Consider the following 16,967-nt stretch of genomic DNA (forward strand, 5'->3'; position numbering starts at 1 on the left):
TGAAAGATGTCACTCATTATGATGAACCCATGAATTATCCAACAAGTCCTCCAAATTAAACAACCAAATACCTCCTATCTGCAGTAATCAGCAGGACATCGTTGTTTGTCTGTACTTTCCAAAACTGTTACAAATCACTGTAATGATGTTTTATGATGTTACACCACTGTGGTTAAGGTTTGGTTAGGTTTAGGCACAAAAAAACACTTGGTTAGATTTAGGGAAAGATCATGGTTTGGGTTAAAATGATCACTTTGTTAGAGGGCTGGGATTGTGGAAAACAAGAAAAATGAGCTTTGGGATGGATCAGTGTGATGGTGGGGGCCCTCCTGTGCTTTAAAATTACTCAGTTCTGTCTCTGTCCTTTAAATTATTTGAATTCACGCCTCAAGAGCGAGCTGTATTAAGGCAGTAGGCTACCCGTTGCTACATCACACCATGAAGTCAGATCAAGTATGCTACGAAACTTTAGCATGAGCCCACCCCCACCAAGCACTGCATTGAGTGCATACGTTGTCGTTATGTTGTCGGAGTTTGCATTTCAGCCAGATGATAAGCAAAGGACACTGGAAGTATGTTATTGCTGGTTGTTCAGCATCTAAAACGTGTTTTCAGCTTTCCAGAGGATGGAAATTTATGTCAGGAATGCTTAAAATTCATTTTTGGAGACAATCTTCCGTCCGTTATTGGCAAGTGGTTGTGTGTGTCTTCTGCACATTTTACAGCCAAATGTCTGCTTACTGAGACTCAGTACCCTGCAAGATTTTCAATTTAGAGAAACATGGGGTGGGGGTTAAATTAGGCAACCTTCGTTATCATGGCTATAATAACAACCACAGGGTTAAAAAAAACTGCCCTGACTTGCGATTAGAAAATGTGACCCTTGGGTTGGAAACAGGAAATGAATAACGATCTCCTGTGGCAAAGTCCACTGTTGGGTTAATGCTTTTAACCAGCCCCTCCTCCTCCTCCTCCTTCTCCTCCAAATTAGGAAAATTGTTGGCATATATAGACCTAATCTTAACTGTGCCACTGCTCCGGGTGATAATTATTATGGCCACTAGATGGCATCTGTCACTCAAACTTAATTATATGTCATTTAGGGCGACTGACATTACGACCCATTGTGTCGTTGTTCTTTGGAAGACAGTTTCAAATTGTCATCCAACTGCAGTTTCCCTCGGCTGTACAGAATGTTTTAGTGTCTTTCAGCTCATTATTCTGGTTTTACAACCTGCAACTTTACTGTTCTGGTTAATTCTCCCAGCTCTCATCTGTGTTGTTTTCAGTGAAAAAAGCTCTAAAACTGCTACACTCCCTCTCCAGCACCAAACGACAGACAGACAAAGTTAGCAACTAGCTGCTAGCTAAAGAGGCAGATATTTCCCTCAGGAGGTGGTGCAGACCAGAACAGAGCTAAAAGGACAATAAATTAATGCTAATGTAGCTCTGTATCTGGATCTGTAAATAAGCAACTGTTTTCTAACAAGTTTGCCATATCTTTAAATGTGATAATGCGTCAGTGTTGTGTGTGCAGCTTGCTTACGGTGCCCTCATGTCGCCAAAAAATCTGTTGTTGCAGGTTTAAAGCGAGCAATCAATATTTTTATATTCACAAATGATCAAATGATGTGATGCATGTGAAACGTGATGCTCGTCGTGATGACCTCACAACATGTCCTGATTAGTGAATTCAGACAACAGAAGGAGGAGGAAACAAATGTAGACAAACACACATGAGAGGCACGCAGGTAGGATGAAGGCAAATTTACTAAAGGAATGATCAGGAGCAGGCTCACAAATTGGTAATGGGATGGCAGAGTAAATCCAAGAGAACAGGATAGGAACAGGGAACAGATGGCTTGATACAAATGCTATGAGCAACATTGTTAATCTGGCAAATGACTGGAGTAACTGGGCAGGTATAGATACTGTGGGCTAATGGAGTAATGAGGAGCAGGTGTGCAAGTGGGGAGAGACAGGGAGAGGAAAGATCCATAATTAGGGTAAAAAAAACCTCTAAAATCCACCATACATACCTGCTCAGCACACAAATCTATTAAGATCACCAGAATGCAATCAAAGGAAACTGTCAGTTTAGTTGATTTGGGTTTTTCACTCATCAACATCATTGAGTGAGAAAGGTTTGGTCTGGATAAAAACCTGGGTATGTGATTGGGGTGACTTTTCAGACTCAAGTTTTTTTTTTTTTTTTTTTTAAAAAGGGACTTTTTCAGTGGAATTCAATACAGATAAAGGTTTTGTGGAAGGCTGACAAAAAAGTAGGCAGGAATTGAACTTCTCTTTTATTCTATTTTTATTCATTCTTCACAAAACTGTTGCTTTTCATGTGTACAAGAATGCAACACCATGAATGCCTTTGAGGAGACGCTGTCTGGAAGTGTGCACTGTCATCCCCTTTTGTGCGATTAATTGCGTCAAGACTACAAAAGACTAATTTGTTTGAAGCATGCTGAGACATTGATAGAAACTCTCTAAAGGTTCAAGGGTTTCAATTACCCTGCCACAGCAGCAAACTAAAACACTACAAAATGCAGCTGCCTGTTCTGCCAGTTTTTTAAAGGATTTGGCTGGCTGAAATTAACACTGTAGTACAAACTCAAGAGGTTGTGATATGTAGCACAACTAGCTACACTGAACTACTCTCTGGAGACTGAAAACCTGATCACTGATATTAGTCTTTGGAGCCATTTCTAAACTAACAAACGTGACTGTAATCCTCAGGGGCAAAGGAACATGTCGCCCAGTGCAACAGTGTGGCTTGTTGATGTGTTTTTAATAGTTTTTGGAAACAATAGAGGTCTTCGGCACAGAGGAGTAAGATATATCAGGCTTTGGATACACACACAATACTTAAGTAGGATGAGTTCATTTCTGGTTTGACTCTGCACATGAGATTTGTTGACAATAAGAAAAATATATAAACTCGCCAGCCATACCCTTTAATATGTTTTGGAGTTTATGTTGACCTCCTGAGCCCACTTTCATTATTTAAAAGTCATGAGTATGAGTAAAATGAGTAAGTGTGGCGCTTTGTGGTTGTGCTGTTGTTGGGTTCCTGGTCTAATGTGGGTCATTTCGATCGGGACAACTGACTGAACCTGTATGAATATTAAAACAAGCGCTATAATTGCTCTCCGTTTAACAGCTCTCAAACATATGCCATAATTTAAACTGTGCATGAATAGTTGTATAAATCTTTCAGTATGCACTCATCTACAGTGAGTTCATCATCCAGGGACCTTCGCTCCCTCCAAGGACATTCATTTTTCATGCAGCCCTGCTGGCGATGTCCACGAGTACGACTGGGAAATTACTGTGAGAATCTTTGACCAGTCATGATCAGAATACTAACAGACACAGATGTCTTTATCTGATTAATGTAAAAAATCCCACTTTGATCTCTATAAATATGGAGAATACTCTACACATTATGCTGTATTGTCATCTACGTTGACTGAAGCATTATGCTGCTAAATTCTTTGAATTTGGAGATTACTCAGATAAAAATCTGAATAAAGACAAGTCTAAATTTTGAAATAAAGACACAGTCCCTTAATTTTTATAGCATCAAACAAGTGCACCTAAATTCTAAAAATTCACTGCTAATGTTTTCAGACTCACTTGTGAATAGCAAAAACACTATTTCAAACCAGAAATGATTGAATTCAGGCTCAAAATGATTAGATTTATGAAACTTGATCCATAAATTAAGACTTATTATATCCCAGATAAAAAGTTCTGAAGTTATTTGAAGTTATCTTTTACACAACTGCAGTATAATAAATCACCCAGGAAATAAACTCAAGACATAAAATAAGAAAAAAACCCATCTGGATCAGAAAGAAAAAACAGTTTGTTAGGTAAAAATATGTAGTTTTAAATATACAGTACCAGTCAAAATTTTGGACACACTTTCCCATTCACTTGAATGAAAAAGTGTGTCCTGGTCCTGTATTTCCATAACAATTCTCACATTTATCAAATTTCCTTTGTGCAGTGCATCATGGGATAATAATATCCATCAACACTCAAACATTCAGTGTTTTATTTCCTTTTTTAGAACACTTAATCCTACTGCTACACATACTCGAATTGTGCACATTATAAGATGCAGGTGATCTATGACACCATAAAACTTTGATAGAGATCAGTCATAAAAACACAAAGTATATACAAAATAACATATTTTTTGTGTGGGAAAGCGGAGTCAGTGACACACAGTAGCTACTGTATATTTCCACAGTGTTTTAAAGCCTCAGCAGGTCAAGGTGTGGCCTCGTTCTATTGAAACGTCTTCTCATTTTGTTCTTTTTCACCCACACTTCTATATTTGGAGTCTGTGTCACACAGCCTGCAGTGATCTTCCAGTGCGGCAGGAGCTGAGCTCAGTTTGGTTCTGGTTTAAAGTACTGTTTTTTAAAGGGACTATTTGTTAAAGATGAACTCTTCCTGCACCAAAAGTTAAGGCAAGTGTTCAACACAAATATGATTCAATGAGAAAATATCATTTCAAGCCTCTTTAGAACATTTATTTAATCCTACAGTGAATTTCATGACTGTACAAAATCTACGAAGATGATCAGGATGAAAAAAAAAGGAAACTGCCAGTTCAGTTGATTTGAGTTTTTCACTCATCAACATCATTGAGCAGGAAATGTTTGGTCTAGAAGAAAGCCTGGGTGATTTTTCAAAGTCAAGTCTTTAAAAATTAAGACTTTTCAGTGGAAATCAATAAAGACAAAGGTTGTGTGGAAGACTGGCTTTAATAACTTTAATATTACAAAATATGTATATGTTATTGTATCAAACTGATGCAAATTATTCTTGAATAGATCTTTTAGATGAATCCAATGGGTCCCTATACCCTTTTTTAACATATACATAAATGTACATGAATCTTACAAAATACATATTCCACAATGCATCTGAAACTATATGCACACAGAGTAGAAGTGTAGGTGTCATTTCTAAAAATATGAGCTTTGTACCAACTTTTTTTTCCCAAGATGCAGTGAAAATGCAGCATACCTCCTACACTTACTTAGGCACATTAGACATTATTTAAACCCCCACATAATGAGGCATAAACGCTTCAAATCATGTAGGTTTGCAGCATTTGACTGACCACGCCCTCAGGAATACCAATAATTACCGTTCAGGGTCTTATATTGAAATAGTTTCTCCTCTGTGTTTATTTATTGTTTGATTCATGTGTGAATTAATACGAATTTAATATAGCGATTAAGGGGAACCACTCAGGGTTGGTAATACAAGGACTTCATTTGAGGGGAAAAAACAGCCCTGCCAGCTGACTGGTATACGGGACCTTTAATGCAGCTGCAGCTCTTCATTCAGATGCTGAGTGGAGCAGCAGATGACCGGAGGAGGGACGCTTTTCGAGGAAAACCAGACCACAGCTCTGCTCTAATCGCATTTTTTAAAAAACCACTTCCATGCCCACTGAAGGATTTCCCCGTTACTTATAGTATTTAGCTGCAGGAAATTGATGCTCTGGATGTAGACTGAGCGGATTGCGGCAATCAGATCGTCCTGGATGATCGGAGCTCAGCAGCAGCATCACATTGTATGAAATGCGTCACCGCGATCCAGTTTTCCCATTTACACATATCGGCTCTCCACTCACGGACTGGTCCCTGTACTGACTATTTCATCAGGTAAGAATTGTCTTTTCTTTATTTAAATATAGGCTATAGAGGCCTGAGATTGAACATATAGGCCTAGATATTATTCTCTGCGTAAAGCTAACAATCTTGTCCGACACGAGCCTGCTGCGTGCAGAGCAGGAAAGGATGGCTTCTATTAGGCTAAATCTTCTAGGCCTGCACATTACAATAGATGATGTATTGTCCCGACTTCCACCCCATCTTACATTCATAACCGTTGTCCGTTTTTAAAATGATCAGCAGCCTATTCTTTATTATGGGATCGCAGGTTTATTCTAATATAGTGTGAAATTGAGCGCACCCCCATATTAATGGTTTCAGACTGGTTTTTATTAATGTAGTCTAGGCCAGTTAACAGGGTTTGGTGGGCGGGTTATAGATGGTCCTCTCTCTCTGGAGCTGAATGAGCGGGGTCTCATGTGTCGTCTTTTCGGTGCAGGTAACCACATGCGCGGGCCGGTGTCACCACGCTGAGCCCGGAGAGCACGAAGGGTACTGGGGTCAGAGAGACAAGAGTGGCCGGGAAAGGTGGACCGGATGACAGCCAGAACCTCTGAGGCGTCGGGACTGTCGGTGCCGCTGCACCGCTGTCACGGGGTTTTCCAGGCCAATAACGGCACCTGCGCGGAGCAGCTCAGCATCTTTCCGCCGTTCTCCTCCACCCTCGCGCTCCTCGTGCTGGTGGCCGTGCTCGTGGGGATCATCCTCGTTTCCCTGGCAACGTTCCACTTCCACAAGAGGAAGCTTCGGAACAGGAAGATCCAGCGCGCACAGGAGGAATACGAGCGCGACAGTCGCAGCCCCGCGCGCGCCGGGGCGAGCGGGGAGCCCGCGAGGCCGTGCGTCATCGTCCGACCGGCGAGATGCGAGGAGAAGCTCTCGTGCCAGAGCGCAGAGAGCGGGGACGTCACCGAACCGGCGCTGCACGAGGCGGTTCCTCTTGACTGTTAACTCGGTGCAACTTCAGGGAATGAGACTGTGGAATAAACAGGAAAAGCAATAAGGCACAAAGAACTCCCACATCCATCTCTGCTGCTTGTAGATGACTTAGAAACAGTAGGAACATAGATGCAGAATACTGAGCAGAATAGTAGGCCTAGAGGTAACACTAGTACTACAGTGGCACATAGGTTAGCTATGTGGACACACACCTTAATACACTAGTATAAGCGGTAATTCCTTATGGATCTGTATAAAGTATTTGCCTGCTTTGACTTTTGGACCTCTCCCTCTTCCCCCGCCTAAAACGTTGTTTAAACGTGGAAGATGTTTAAACTTTAAATCCTCCCCGGGATGTGACACACGGTTGTGTTAAATTATTTAGAGTTGGTGACACAACACAGACCATAATGGCTCGCTGATCTTCCTTAGCATGTCCTCTGACACACTACCAGTAGTTAGACTATAATGGATGTTGTGGTGCTGTTAGGCAGTGCAAAGCTGCATATAGGCTATAGAAATGGCTTATTTGTTTGCGTAGTATTTTTCCTTCAATTAAGTGACTTAGCATATTTGCATAAAGTACTCTGTCCTCCAATGTCTGTTAGACATCTGTAGGTAGCTCTAGTTAGCCTGACAGGATGCAAGACTTTTTGCTGTAGTTATGCACATAAGAAATTTTCTTTCATGTGTCAGGTAGTAGGAGTTTTAGCGCTAATACAGTATTTTCATTTTTGAGTATTTATAATGTATTCTCTGACATGTAATAAATTGAGAATCCTTCCAACAGAGGGTCTCAGCTCAAGACAGTCTTACTTTGTTTTGTTTTTTGTTTTTTGGTCCTTCATATTGTATCATAGTGGGCCTAATAGAAATTCAGTGTCATTTATTATATGAATTCACTGTAAATGTATGCCATTATGAGAGCTGGAATGTTTTACAGTAACACCATCTTTCTGGAGTTCATGTAATCTGCCTTATCAAAGGAAAATATGTAATATTAAAAGTTTATAAATAAATGCTTAAAAGTTATGTTAATTCTTTGAATGTGTCAATAACCTTAAACACTTGTAGCCTGCTGATTATTGTCTAACAAACCTGAATGTTGCTACTTGGTGTCAAATGATAAAAATTCCCACCATTCACCCAGTATAATACAGTTGAGGTAACATTTCATAATATACAAATGTTTGGATGGATTTTCATTATGTTGCCCATCCCAGTAGACAAGCACAAATGACCTTCCCAAGGGACATCTGTAGAATTTGCACAGGGTCTCCTTCAAGGACCCTATAGCTACCAAAGAACCATATCACCGTATACACAATTATGGCATATAGGACCTTGTAAACTACACGTACTGTACAGTCATGTCCCTTGAATACAAAATCATATCCACTGCATATAGACCAAGGTCTACTGCATAAAGACCCTATCCATCTTTCACTGTGATTTATCGACATGAAGGTTATCCATAGTAGTAGTCTTAATCTCAACATATCCCTGTAATGGCACCACAGCATGTCTTATTGGAGGTCAGTGGAAGTGAATCAGCATCAGTCAGTCTATTGGACAGGTACCAGGACACCATGTTCCTAATTGTCTCCCAGCAAAAAAGGCCTGGGAATATGAAGAAGACTTTGGCAAGGCTCCAGCCCTGGAAGATACACTGAGAGCCTGCCTGTCTATCTTATCTCCTTGGCATAAGTGCAACAGAATGAAATGATTTATACTGGGAGGGAAATTGGAAGTAAGTCAATGAAAGATGACTAATACATTTTACATTTAAACATATGTTTCTCCCAGAACTATATATATATATGTGTGTGTGTCTGTGTGTGTGTGTGTGTGTGTGTGTGTGTGTGTGTGTGTGTGTGTGTGTGTGTGTGTGTGTGTATTACAGATGGGTGACAAATTAAAGGCAAAACCAACATAGTACACAAGACAAGTGTCTTAGTAAGGTGTTGGGCCACCACATCCTGCCAGAATAGCTTCATTGCATTGATTCTACACATCTCTGAACTCTACGGGAGGGATAAACACCATTGTTTGAAAAGATATTCCCTCATTTGGTGTTTTGATAATGGTAGTGGAGAGCGCTGTCTAACACGTTGGCCCAAAATCTCCCATAAATGTTCAATTGGGTTGAGATCTGGTGACTGCTAAGGCCTTAACATATGATTCACATCATTTCCATACTTATCAAACCATTCAGTGACCCTTCATGCCTTGTGGATGGGGGCATTGGCATCCTGGAAGAGACCACTCTCATCAGGATAGAAATGTTTCATAATTGGATAAAGGTGATCATTCAGAACAACTTTGAACTGATTTGCAGTGACTCTTCCCTCTAAAGGGACAAGTGGACCCAAACCATGCCAGAAAAATGCCCCCACACCATAACAGAGCCACCAGATCCCCTCTCTGTAGAGGTTAAGCATTTAGGCCTGTTCCAGTTTTTCCTTTAGTTTGTCACCTGTCTGTATATCTACTAAATTACATTTTATTCAAAAGGGAGTGAAACACCTCTTCTAAATTACAGTATGGTAGGGTGAGGGATGAAGATCAAGATTCAAGAAACTTTATTGTCTGTCACATAGTAACAGATATTCCCCTTTGACACGGCTCAATCAAATACAAAGGTAACAATAACAAAATAGAAACAGTAAAATTGTAAAAACAGCAAAATAAAACATCACAGTAAAATAAGTCATGAATGCTAACATCAATACTGTTAAAGGAAAATTCAGGTGTGAATATATCTGTATGTGCCTAGTGTGATTTATTTAGGGCAGAAATGGCTGAGGGTGATGGACATTTTAAAGGTGTTCCTCTGACCACCTGACCTGTTGTCGGTGGCAAAGAATGGTTGTGAGAGACTAGGGATGGGTGGATGTCAATGGTGTATAGATGGGTGGTGGGCAGGGAGGTCGGTGGCTAAAAATGGATTGAGGTTAGTGGCTAGGAATGGATGGAAGTCAGAGGCTAGGAGTGGATGGAGGTCAGTGGCCAGGAATAGATAGAAGTCGTCAATGGCTAGGAATGGATGGAGGTAAATGACTAGGTATGGATGGGAATCAGTGGCTTGGAGTGGATGGAGGTCAATGGCTGGGAAAGGATGGGGGTGAGTGGCTAGGAATGGATGGAGGTCAATAGCTAGGAATGGATGGAGGTCAATGACTGGGAATGAAAGGGGGTCAGTGGCTAGGAATGGATGGAGGTCAATAGCTAGGAATGGATGGAGGTCAATGACTGGGAATGAAAGGGGGTCAGTGGCTAGGAATGGATGGAGGTCAATGACTAGGAATGGATGGAAGTCAATGGCTGGCGATGGATGGAGGTCAATGACTAGGAATGGATGGAGGTAAATGACCAGGTATGGATGGGAATCAGTGGCTAGGAGTGGATGGAGGTCAGTGGCTGGGAATGGATGGGGGTCAGTGGCTAGGAATGGATGGAGGTCAATGACTAGGAATGGATGGAAGTCAATGGCTGGTGTTGGATGGAGGTCAATGACTAGGAATGGATGGGAGTCAGTGGCTAGGAGTGGATGGAGGTCTATGGCTAGGGATGGATGAAGGTCACTGACTAGCAATGGATGGGAGTCAGTTGCTAGGAGTGGATGGAGGTCTATGGCTAGAAATCAACAAGGTAGAATTCTGTGGCTAGGTATGGATAGTTGTCAGTGGAGGTCTGTTGTCAGAAATGAGATCTGAGGTTAGTGATTTCGAATGATGGAGGTCAGTAGCAGTCATTGACTAGGAATGGCTGAAGATCAGTGCCTAGTGGTGGATAGAGGTGGATGGTTAGAAATGAATGGGATGACAGAGGTGATTAGCTGGGGATAGATGAAGGTCTGCTGTTACTTATTGTCAGACATACAGAGCTGCATTGGAAAGAGAGAGACACAGAGAGAGACTTTTGCGTGATTTTAGTTTGCTCTGGGAATAGCCTAGTTATTGTGTATAGTCTAATTTAGAATTAATGAGGCCAGTTTTCAGGGCTTTGTTGTCCCAGGAGGTCTGCTCCTTAGTGCTGCAGATAGACTTGGTTGGACAGGGAGTGGATTATGTCCTCTGAGGCTGTTTATTATAGCAGGGTTGTTCTGTGTATTGTCTGAAGCTGAAGACAGCTGGTGTTCATTTAACTTAGAAATATTAGGGGCACATTGGACAATAAATGTAGTCTATTTTTCTCTGTGTAACTTTTGATTGTTTATCTGCTAGCAGCAGGGCCTATGGCAATGTTTGTTGGACAATTACAATTACTGGGATTGGTATAGATAGTCTGTGGTTCTCAAAATATAGTCTGTAATAGTTTTGATTACTCCTCGACCTTTGCTGTGGTGCCACCATCAGGCCAAAATTTCCATGTGTGCAGAAGAAATATCAAAATCCAACAGGGAGATTGCTATAGAATTTTCTAAATATGTACAGTATGTTCCACAATGGATGAACCTTTTCCATTATGCACTGACCCTCAACCTAAAGTGCCATCTTTCCACACAAAATATCTCATAATCTAATAGGATAAGTTGCCATTAAATTTGATGACCATTCACACTCCCAAGAGAATAAACTCTTTATATTTATTGACCCTCGTGCCCTTTCCTCCTGTACCACCCTCAGGACAAAGTTGACATTTTCAGCCCTGCTATTGGTAAGGCTCTAAGAGGTACAGCCACTAACTTCTTAAAGGCTTTATTTAAACTTTTTAACTGTGTCCATACCTTGGTTTTGTGTCATGGTTTGACTCGGTTCTGAAAATTTTTTTGAATGTAATCTGTTGAACACACACACTACTTTAAGTGTGTTTTTTTTCAGTCTTCCAGACAGCCATAGGTTGGCAGTCCTTGTGGTATGGTTCACCTCTCAGTTCTATACAGTCTCTATGGTCAACACTTGCTTTGGAAATGGACAACATTATTATAAAATATACAGAATGAGTTTTGGAGACAGTGAGAATACACATTGAAAAACATGGGTATGGTCATTTAAAGATCCCCTCCAGAGATGTTTAAAGACCTATAAATAATATTCTGCTTTATATAATCATCTGTGTCTGATATGGTTATTCTACAAAAAAGTTTGGCAAATGGATTAAAAATTAACTTAAATTTAAGATTTAATCTATGCCTTCTCTGTCATTGAAAATACAGAATCTATGAATATGTAAATATTGTTGATTTCAAACATTTTCCTGCTGAACACAAGATGTTTCTTACTTCACCGTAAAGTCCATTCTCAATGTATGTGCACTGGAGACATCAGGTTTCCACATCACACTTGTGTAAGTTGCCAGTGATGGATGAAGTATTCAGATCTTTTACTTAAATAAAGTACCAACACAGCAATGTACAAATACTCCATTACAAGTAAAAGTCCAGCATGATGCAAATTCCTACTTAAGTAAAAGTACATAAGTATTAGTAGCAAAATGTACTTAAAGTATTAAATTACTCATATCTTCCCTCTGACTGATATATTATTATATATGACATCATTAGATTATTAATACTGAAGCATCAGTATGTAAGCAGCATGTTACTGGTGTAGCTACTGGAGGTGGAGCTAGTTTGAACTACTCAATATACAGTTAGCTAGTTTAGTCCAGTGGTTCCCAACCTAGGCGTCGGGCCCCTCCAAAGGGTCACCAGATAAATCTGATGGGTTGTGAGATGATTAATGTGAGAGGAAAGAAGAAAAAACAAAGTTATGATACACAAATCTATTTTCAGTTTTTGGACTTTCTCTCTAATCTTTGCTTTTTGGTGAAATATTGGATCATTTTAACATTTATTGAAATGAAATCATGTGAGAAGTTTAGAGGGAAAAATCACTATTTGGTGGAGCTGTTAACAACTCATAGACATCTGAAATGTGACCCAGACTACACACTGCTTTTTGTAAGACGTCAAAAGCCAAAAAGGTTGGAAACCACTGGTTTCATCTTTAACAATGTGTTGTATTTTAAAAGCTTGTTATATTATCCATTGTGTCAAATCTTCATCTAAAAAGTATCTAAAGCTGTCAAATATATGTAGTGTAGTGGAGTAGAAAGTACAATATTTCCATCTGAAATGTAGTGGAGTGGAAGTATTAAGTAGCATAAAATGGAACGTAGTAAAGTACAAGCACCTCAAAATTGTACCTAAGTACAGTACTTGAGTAAATATATTTAATTACTTTCCACCACTGTAAGTTGCATATTAGACCATGATTGGTTTCCAAATTAAACTCAGATTTAAAGTAAGCACAGAAAAACTTTCCCCTCCAGAAGTTGAATGTGAAAACATCCTTCAAATGTCAAACTCTGCACCTATATCAGTCTGCACAGTGAAGCTCAAACATCCAACTGAAGGAACGAGATGAAAAACACATTTTTGACTGGAGGGAGACATTAAGATGTTTGTTTATATATATTTACATATGTTTCCATTTTCAGAATTCAGTTGTTATTCCTGCTTTGCTTAGGTATATATGTGATTTAATTGCAAATCATTACAGGAACAGACAGATTTCCACAGCACTTTTTCAACAGGAGAATCAGAATGGGTGTGCAGAGTTGGAGCTCCTTCGAGTTGTGGTAAAACTCATCTCAGGTTGTTCCTACAAGGCCTCACAAGTAAGCTATTGGGCACACTGATTAATGGGTTTCCTGTTGCACTCAATGTAAAACTAACACCCTGCCAGCAGCCAGCCAACCTACCTGCTGTGGAGCAGTGACAAAGGGCCACATTTGAACAAAAGCAAACATGGGTGAAGACATACAACTGGAAGCATAAACACTCCACAACTCACTGAATCATAGATAGGAACTCATTAAAAATCACAGTCCACATTTTACAGCATGAATCCACGAGAATCCAAATATTTCAGAAGGTGAAGGGATGGATTCAGTTACAGCTGTCTCACTGATGAGGCTTTGCCTTGGATTTTACAGCTCACTCTGACTATTCCTCTGAACTGCATTAGCAGATTGGTTCTGTGATCCATAGCTCAACTCAGAGTGATGACAAGTGGCAGTTCACTGTCAGGAAGAGAGGACACCACTGCTCCTATTCTCACCCCTGCTGTCAGGGTTCGAGGTGGATGATTTGTCACTACCACTGTCTGTTTATACGCTTCATTACTGCAGGTTCAGCTTACAGCTGTGAAGGTTCAAACACCAAGAAAAGTACCTCACCTACTTCGAATGAAAAAGAGGGAATAACATATCAGAACTCTTTAGTTCTACCATTTGGTGCATACACAGTTGTTCAGCCCTGGTTCCAGTGATATTCACACCTAATTTAGACTGGGACGATGATTGACAAGGTAAATCATACACAACATTGAGAGATACAGAGTTTTTTTTAAAGAAGCTTGTTGATTTAAAAGGAAGTCATAGGGGTGACTGAAAGGGGACTCTAAGAGTTGATAAAGTAAAAATATTCATTTAAAAATTCCTGCTGTGACCCCTAAATTTGTGTGAAATTCTTCAGTTGTCAATCCAAAATGGTGGTTCTAGATCATGTCCAACAATGACCGATTTGGAGCTTTGGTGACCAAAGACAGCATGAAGCAAAACTCTGAGTATAGGATAGATCGATTAAGGGATAGATTAAGGTTTTTACAAGACCAAATTCTTATGTGACTGCTGCTATGACCCACGTCTACAAACAGACTAATCAGAATACGACATAAAATGACACAGAATACACTGGCCAGCATGAAATTACATAAATGCAGTTTTTAAAACCAAGTTTACAGGGAAAACACACTTATTCTCCTGAATACGTCCACGGCACACAAAACCAAAGTGATAGAGGTGAAGTGAAAAAGCAGTTTGTGTGACTTTGCTGTATTTTCAAAACATATGAGCAGCACAAATGGATGACGTGAGCTGATGATGTGCCTCTGCTTCCATATACTTTTTTTTCTATTTATGTCGTAGTACAACAATTCACCACATATTCAGCTCACAATCTGCAGTCTGGCACAGATTGTGTCCAAGATTTTATTAGTAGTACTCAAGGTTCACTGACAAGGTTTTTCTGGCACTTGCAACCACTTCTCATGGTCTTCTTCAGCAAACAGAGTTTGCTCGGTTGCCATCATTTAACCTTGAGTATGGAGTATCAGTCATATGATAAAAGGTGGTTGTACACAAGAGGATTGTTACGCATCTCTGGTCAAAGAGGGTCTTTAATGTTGAATATGAAAAGGCCTCCTTAATTGCTCTCCAGCAGTCAACTGACTCCTGGTTGATGACCTCTGAGCCCTTCTCAGTTGATGCTGTGACTGGTTTTCGTCTGGTGTTTGCAGATAGCTGATGCCATCTCTTTCAAGGGTTAATTCAGTCTTTTGTGCAGGGTCCTTGCTGTGTTTCTGATCCAGTGTCAACCACAGTTGTTGCCTGTGATGTCCAACACCAATCCAGATTTCCTCTCCGGGTGAAGTCTTGTCTTTGGGGTGGACCAGCAGAGATCTTAAGTTGTTAAATCATTTTCAAGATCAAGGACATTCACATCTCACACATAAAGACTCTTTAAAAATAGACAGGGCTCATGTGGTTAAAAGCTCTGGAAAAAGCTTGAGTCAAAATTATTTTTTGTGAAAGTAAAATACAGATAAACCTTAAAAAAAGAAGGAAAAAAAAGAGAAATCTTATTGAACTAATTATTTTAATGAGTTAATATTTTAATGATTTTAATGAAAACTCATTATTTAATTCATTACACCTCCTGGCTCCCTCTCATTTGTCCTGATTGAACTTTTTTGTGTTTTAATATTCATCAGTATATGATTTGTGTATTCACACTACTTGGGCTTCTTCCAGTCATTTGGACTCCAAACAATCCAGCACTATGTACTTTGAGTACAGGACCAACCGACACACGTCATGTTTCTTGGATATAAAATGGTTCCTGTTGACACCCACTACTGAAGGCTGCAGCAGTAAAGAAGGGCTTTAAGTTGAGATTACTGATGGATGGGGCTGCTGCCTGCCTGACAGTCCTGTAGATTTATGGCAGCATGGCTTCATGTCCTGTATAGCAATCCATTTGTGGGACACTCCATCATTTTTCTGACAGCTGAATTAGGGTTCTGTGTGATCGCTCACCTTAGTTTATAGCACAAAGCGTTGCAACAACAAATCCTGTGCAAAGGCTGGTGGCATTTTCCTCATAAGAATGTTATGTAATTGCATGTCAGTCCATACATATAACAGAGTTCAGACACATTCCCCTTAGATCTTCCAGAAAGGTCCAGTCCCAAAACAAATACACTTGGCAGGCCTATAAAACTAATTTTAGTTGATATGAAATAACATTTTTTGTTCACCCAATTACAAAAAACAAATTCTCACTCAAAGGAGAAGTCTGACTATATTTTATATTTGTCTTATTGTCAAAAAATCCCATGAAAAGACCAAAACCAACAGTGAATTGATCATACTAAAAAGTATTGCCTGGATAGCCGAAGCCTCATTTATCTTATTCCTCTGTGCCATTGACCACTCTTGTTGTCCAAAAACTATTAAAAACATGTAAATGAGCCACACTGTTGCATGATTGGCATCAATCTTCTCATCTAACTGGAAAGAAAGTCAATAAGATTTCCCAAAATGTCAAACTATTCCTTTAAACAGTTAATCGAATGAATGAAATACAGTACTGTGCAAAGGTTTTAGACATTTTAGATATTTAGATTCTTATCCATAATGCAACACCATCAGGGAGGCATCTGATGGGTCCCAAATTTATTCTGCAGCACGACAACAACCCCAAAACATACAACCAAAGTCACAAAGATCTATCTTCAGCAACAAGAAGAACGAGGAGTCCCGCAACAGATGGTTTGGCCCCCACAGAGCCCTGATCTCAACATCATGGAGTCAGTCTGGGATTACATGAAGAGACAGAAGCAGCTGGGACAGCCGAAATCCACAGAAGAACTGTGGCAAGTTCTCAAAGATCCCTGAAACAACCTATCTGCCAAGTACCTTGAAAAACTGGCATTATTATTTTAAGCATCCTGGCTCTACTTTTAGTGCCTAAAACTTTTGCACAGCTCTGTAAGTTAAAGCCAAATATTTGCACAGTTTGAGAGACTTTGGACTCATTCCTTCAGTATTTTAAAAATCCTGACGACAGCAGACATGTTATCAACCTACTGTAAGATTAACAGCTTGAATGTCTCCATCAGAACAAGTGAAAATGAAGAGCATCATATTCACTGGGAAAACATCAAATGGTGTGAAGAAGTGATACTGAAAGGCAGAGCTTGATCCCACTTGTCAACAACATTTATAGTTTTATAATCTGTCTGTCGGTTG

The 16,967-nt window shown here is 39.9% G+C and overlaps 1 protein-coding gene and 1 long non-coding RNA gene across 2 annotated transcripts in view; one reads left to right on the top strand and one right to left on the bottom strand.

Moving 5' to 3' along the window:
• The first annotated feature begins 4,898 nt into the window (after nucleotides 1–4,898).
• LOC137195941 (uncharacterized protein C11orf87 homolog) lies at nucleotides 4,899–7,679 on the top strand. Its single transcript, XM_067608671.1, has 2 exons — nucleotides 4,899–5,699; nucleotides 6,148–7,679. Exon 2 carries the CDS (start codon nucleotides 6,246–6,248, stop codon nucleotides 6,657–6,659), a length of 414 nt encoding a protein of 137 aa, XP_067464772.1. The 5' UTR covers nucleotides 4,899–5,699; nucleotides 6,148–6,245; the 3' UTR covers nucleotides 6,660–7,679.
• Nucleotides 7,680–15,310: 7,631 nt separating this feature from the next.
• The window catches only part of LOC137195964 (uncharacterized), an 87,305-nt gene continuing 85,648 nt past the window's right edge, over nucleotides 15,311–16,967 (bottom strand). Inside the window, exon 2 of the long non-coding RNA XR_010931187.1 lies at nucleotides 15,311–16,506. This is a non-coding gene — a long non-coding RNA (uncharacterized lncRNA). The remainder of the gene's footprint in view (nucleotides 16,507–16,967) is intronic.

The sequence above is a fragment of the Thunnus thynnus genome, chromosome 13, assembly GCF_963924715.1.
Source record: "Thunnus thynnus chromosome 13, fThuThy2.1, whole genome shotgun sequence".
In the NCBI taxonomy this organism is placed as follows: Eukaryota; Metazoa; Chordata; class Actinopteri; order Scombriformes; family Scombridae; genus Thunnus; species Thunnus thynnus.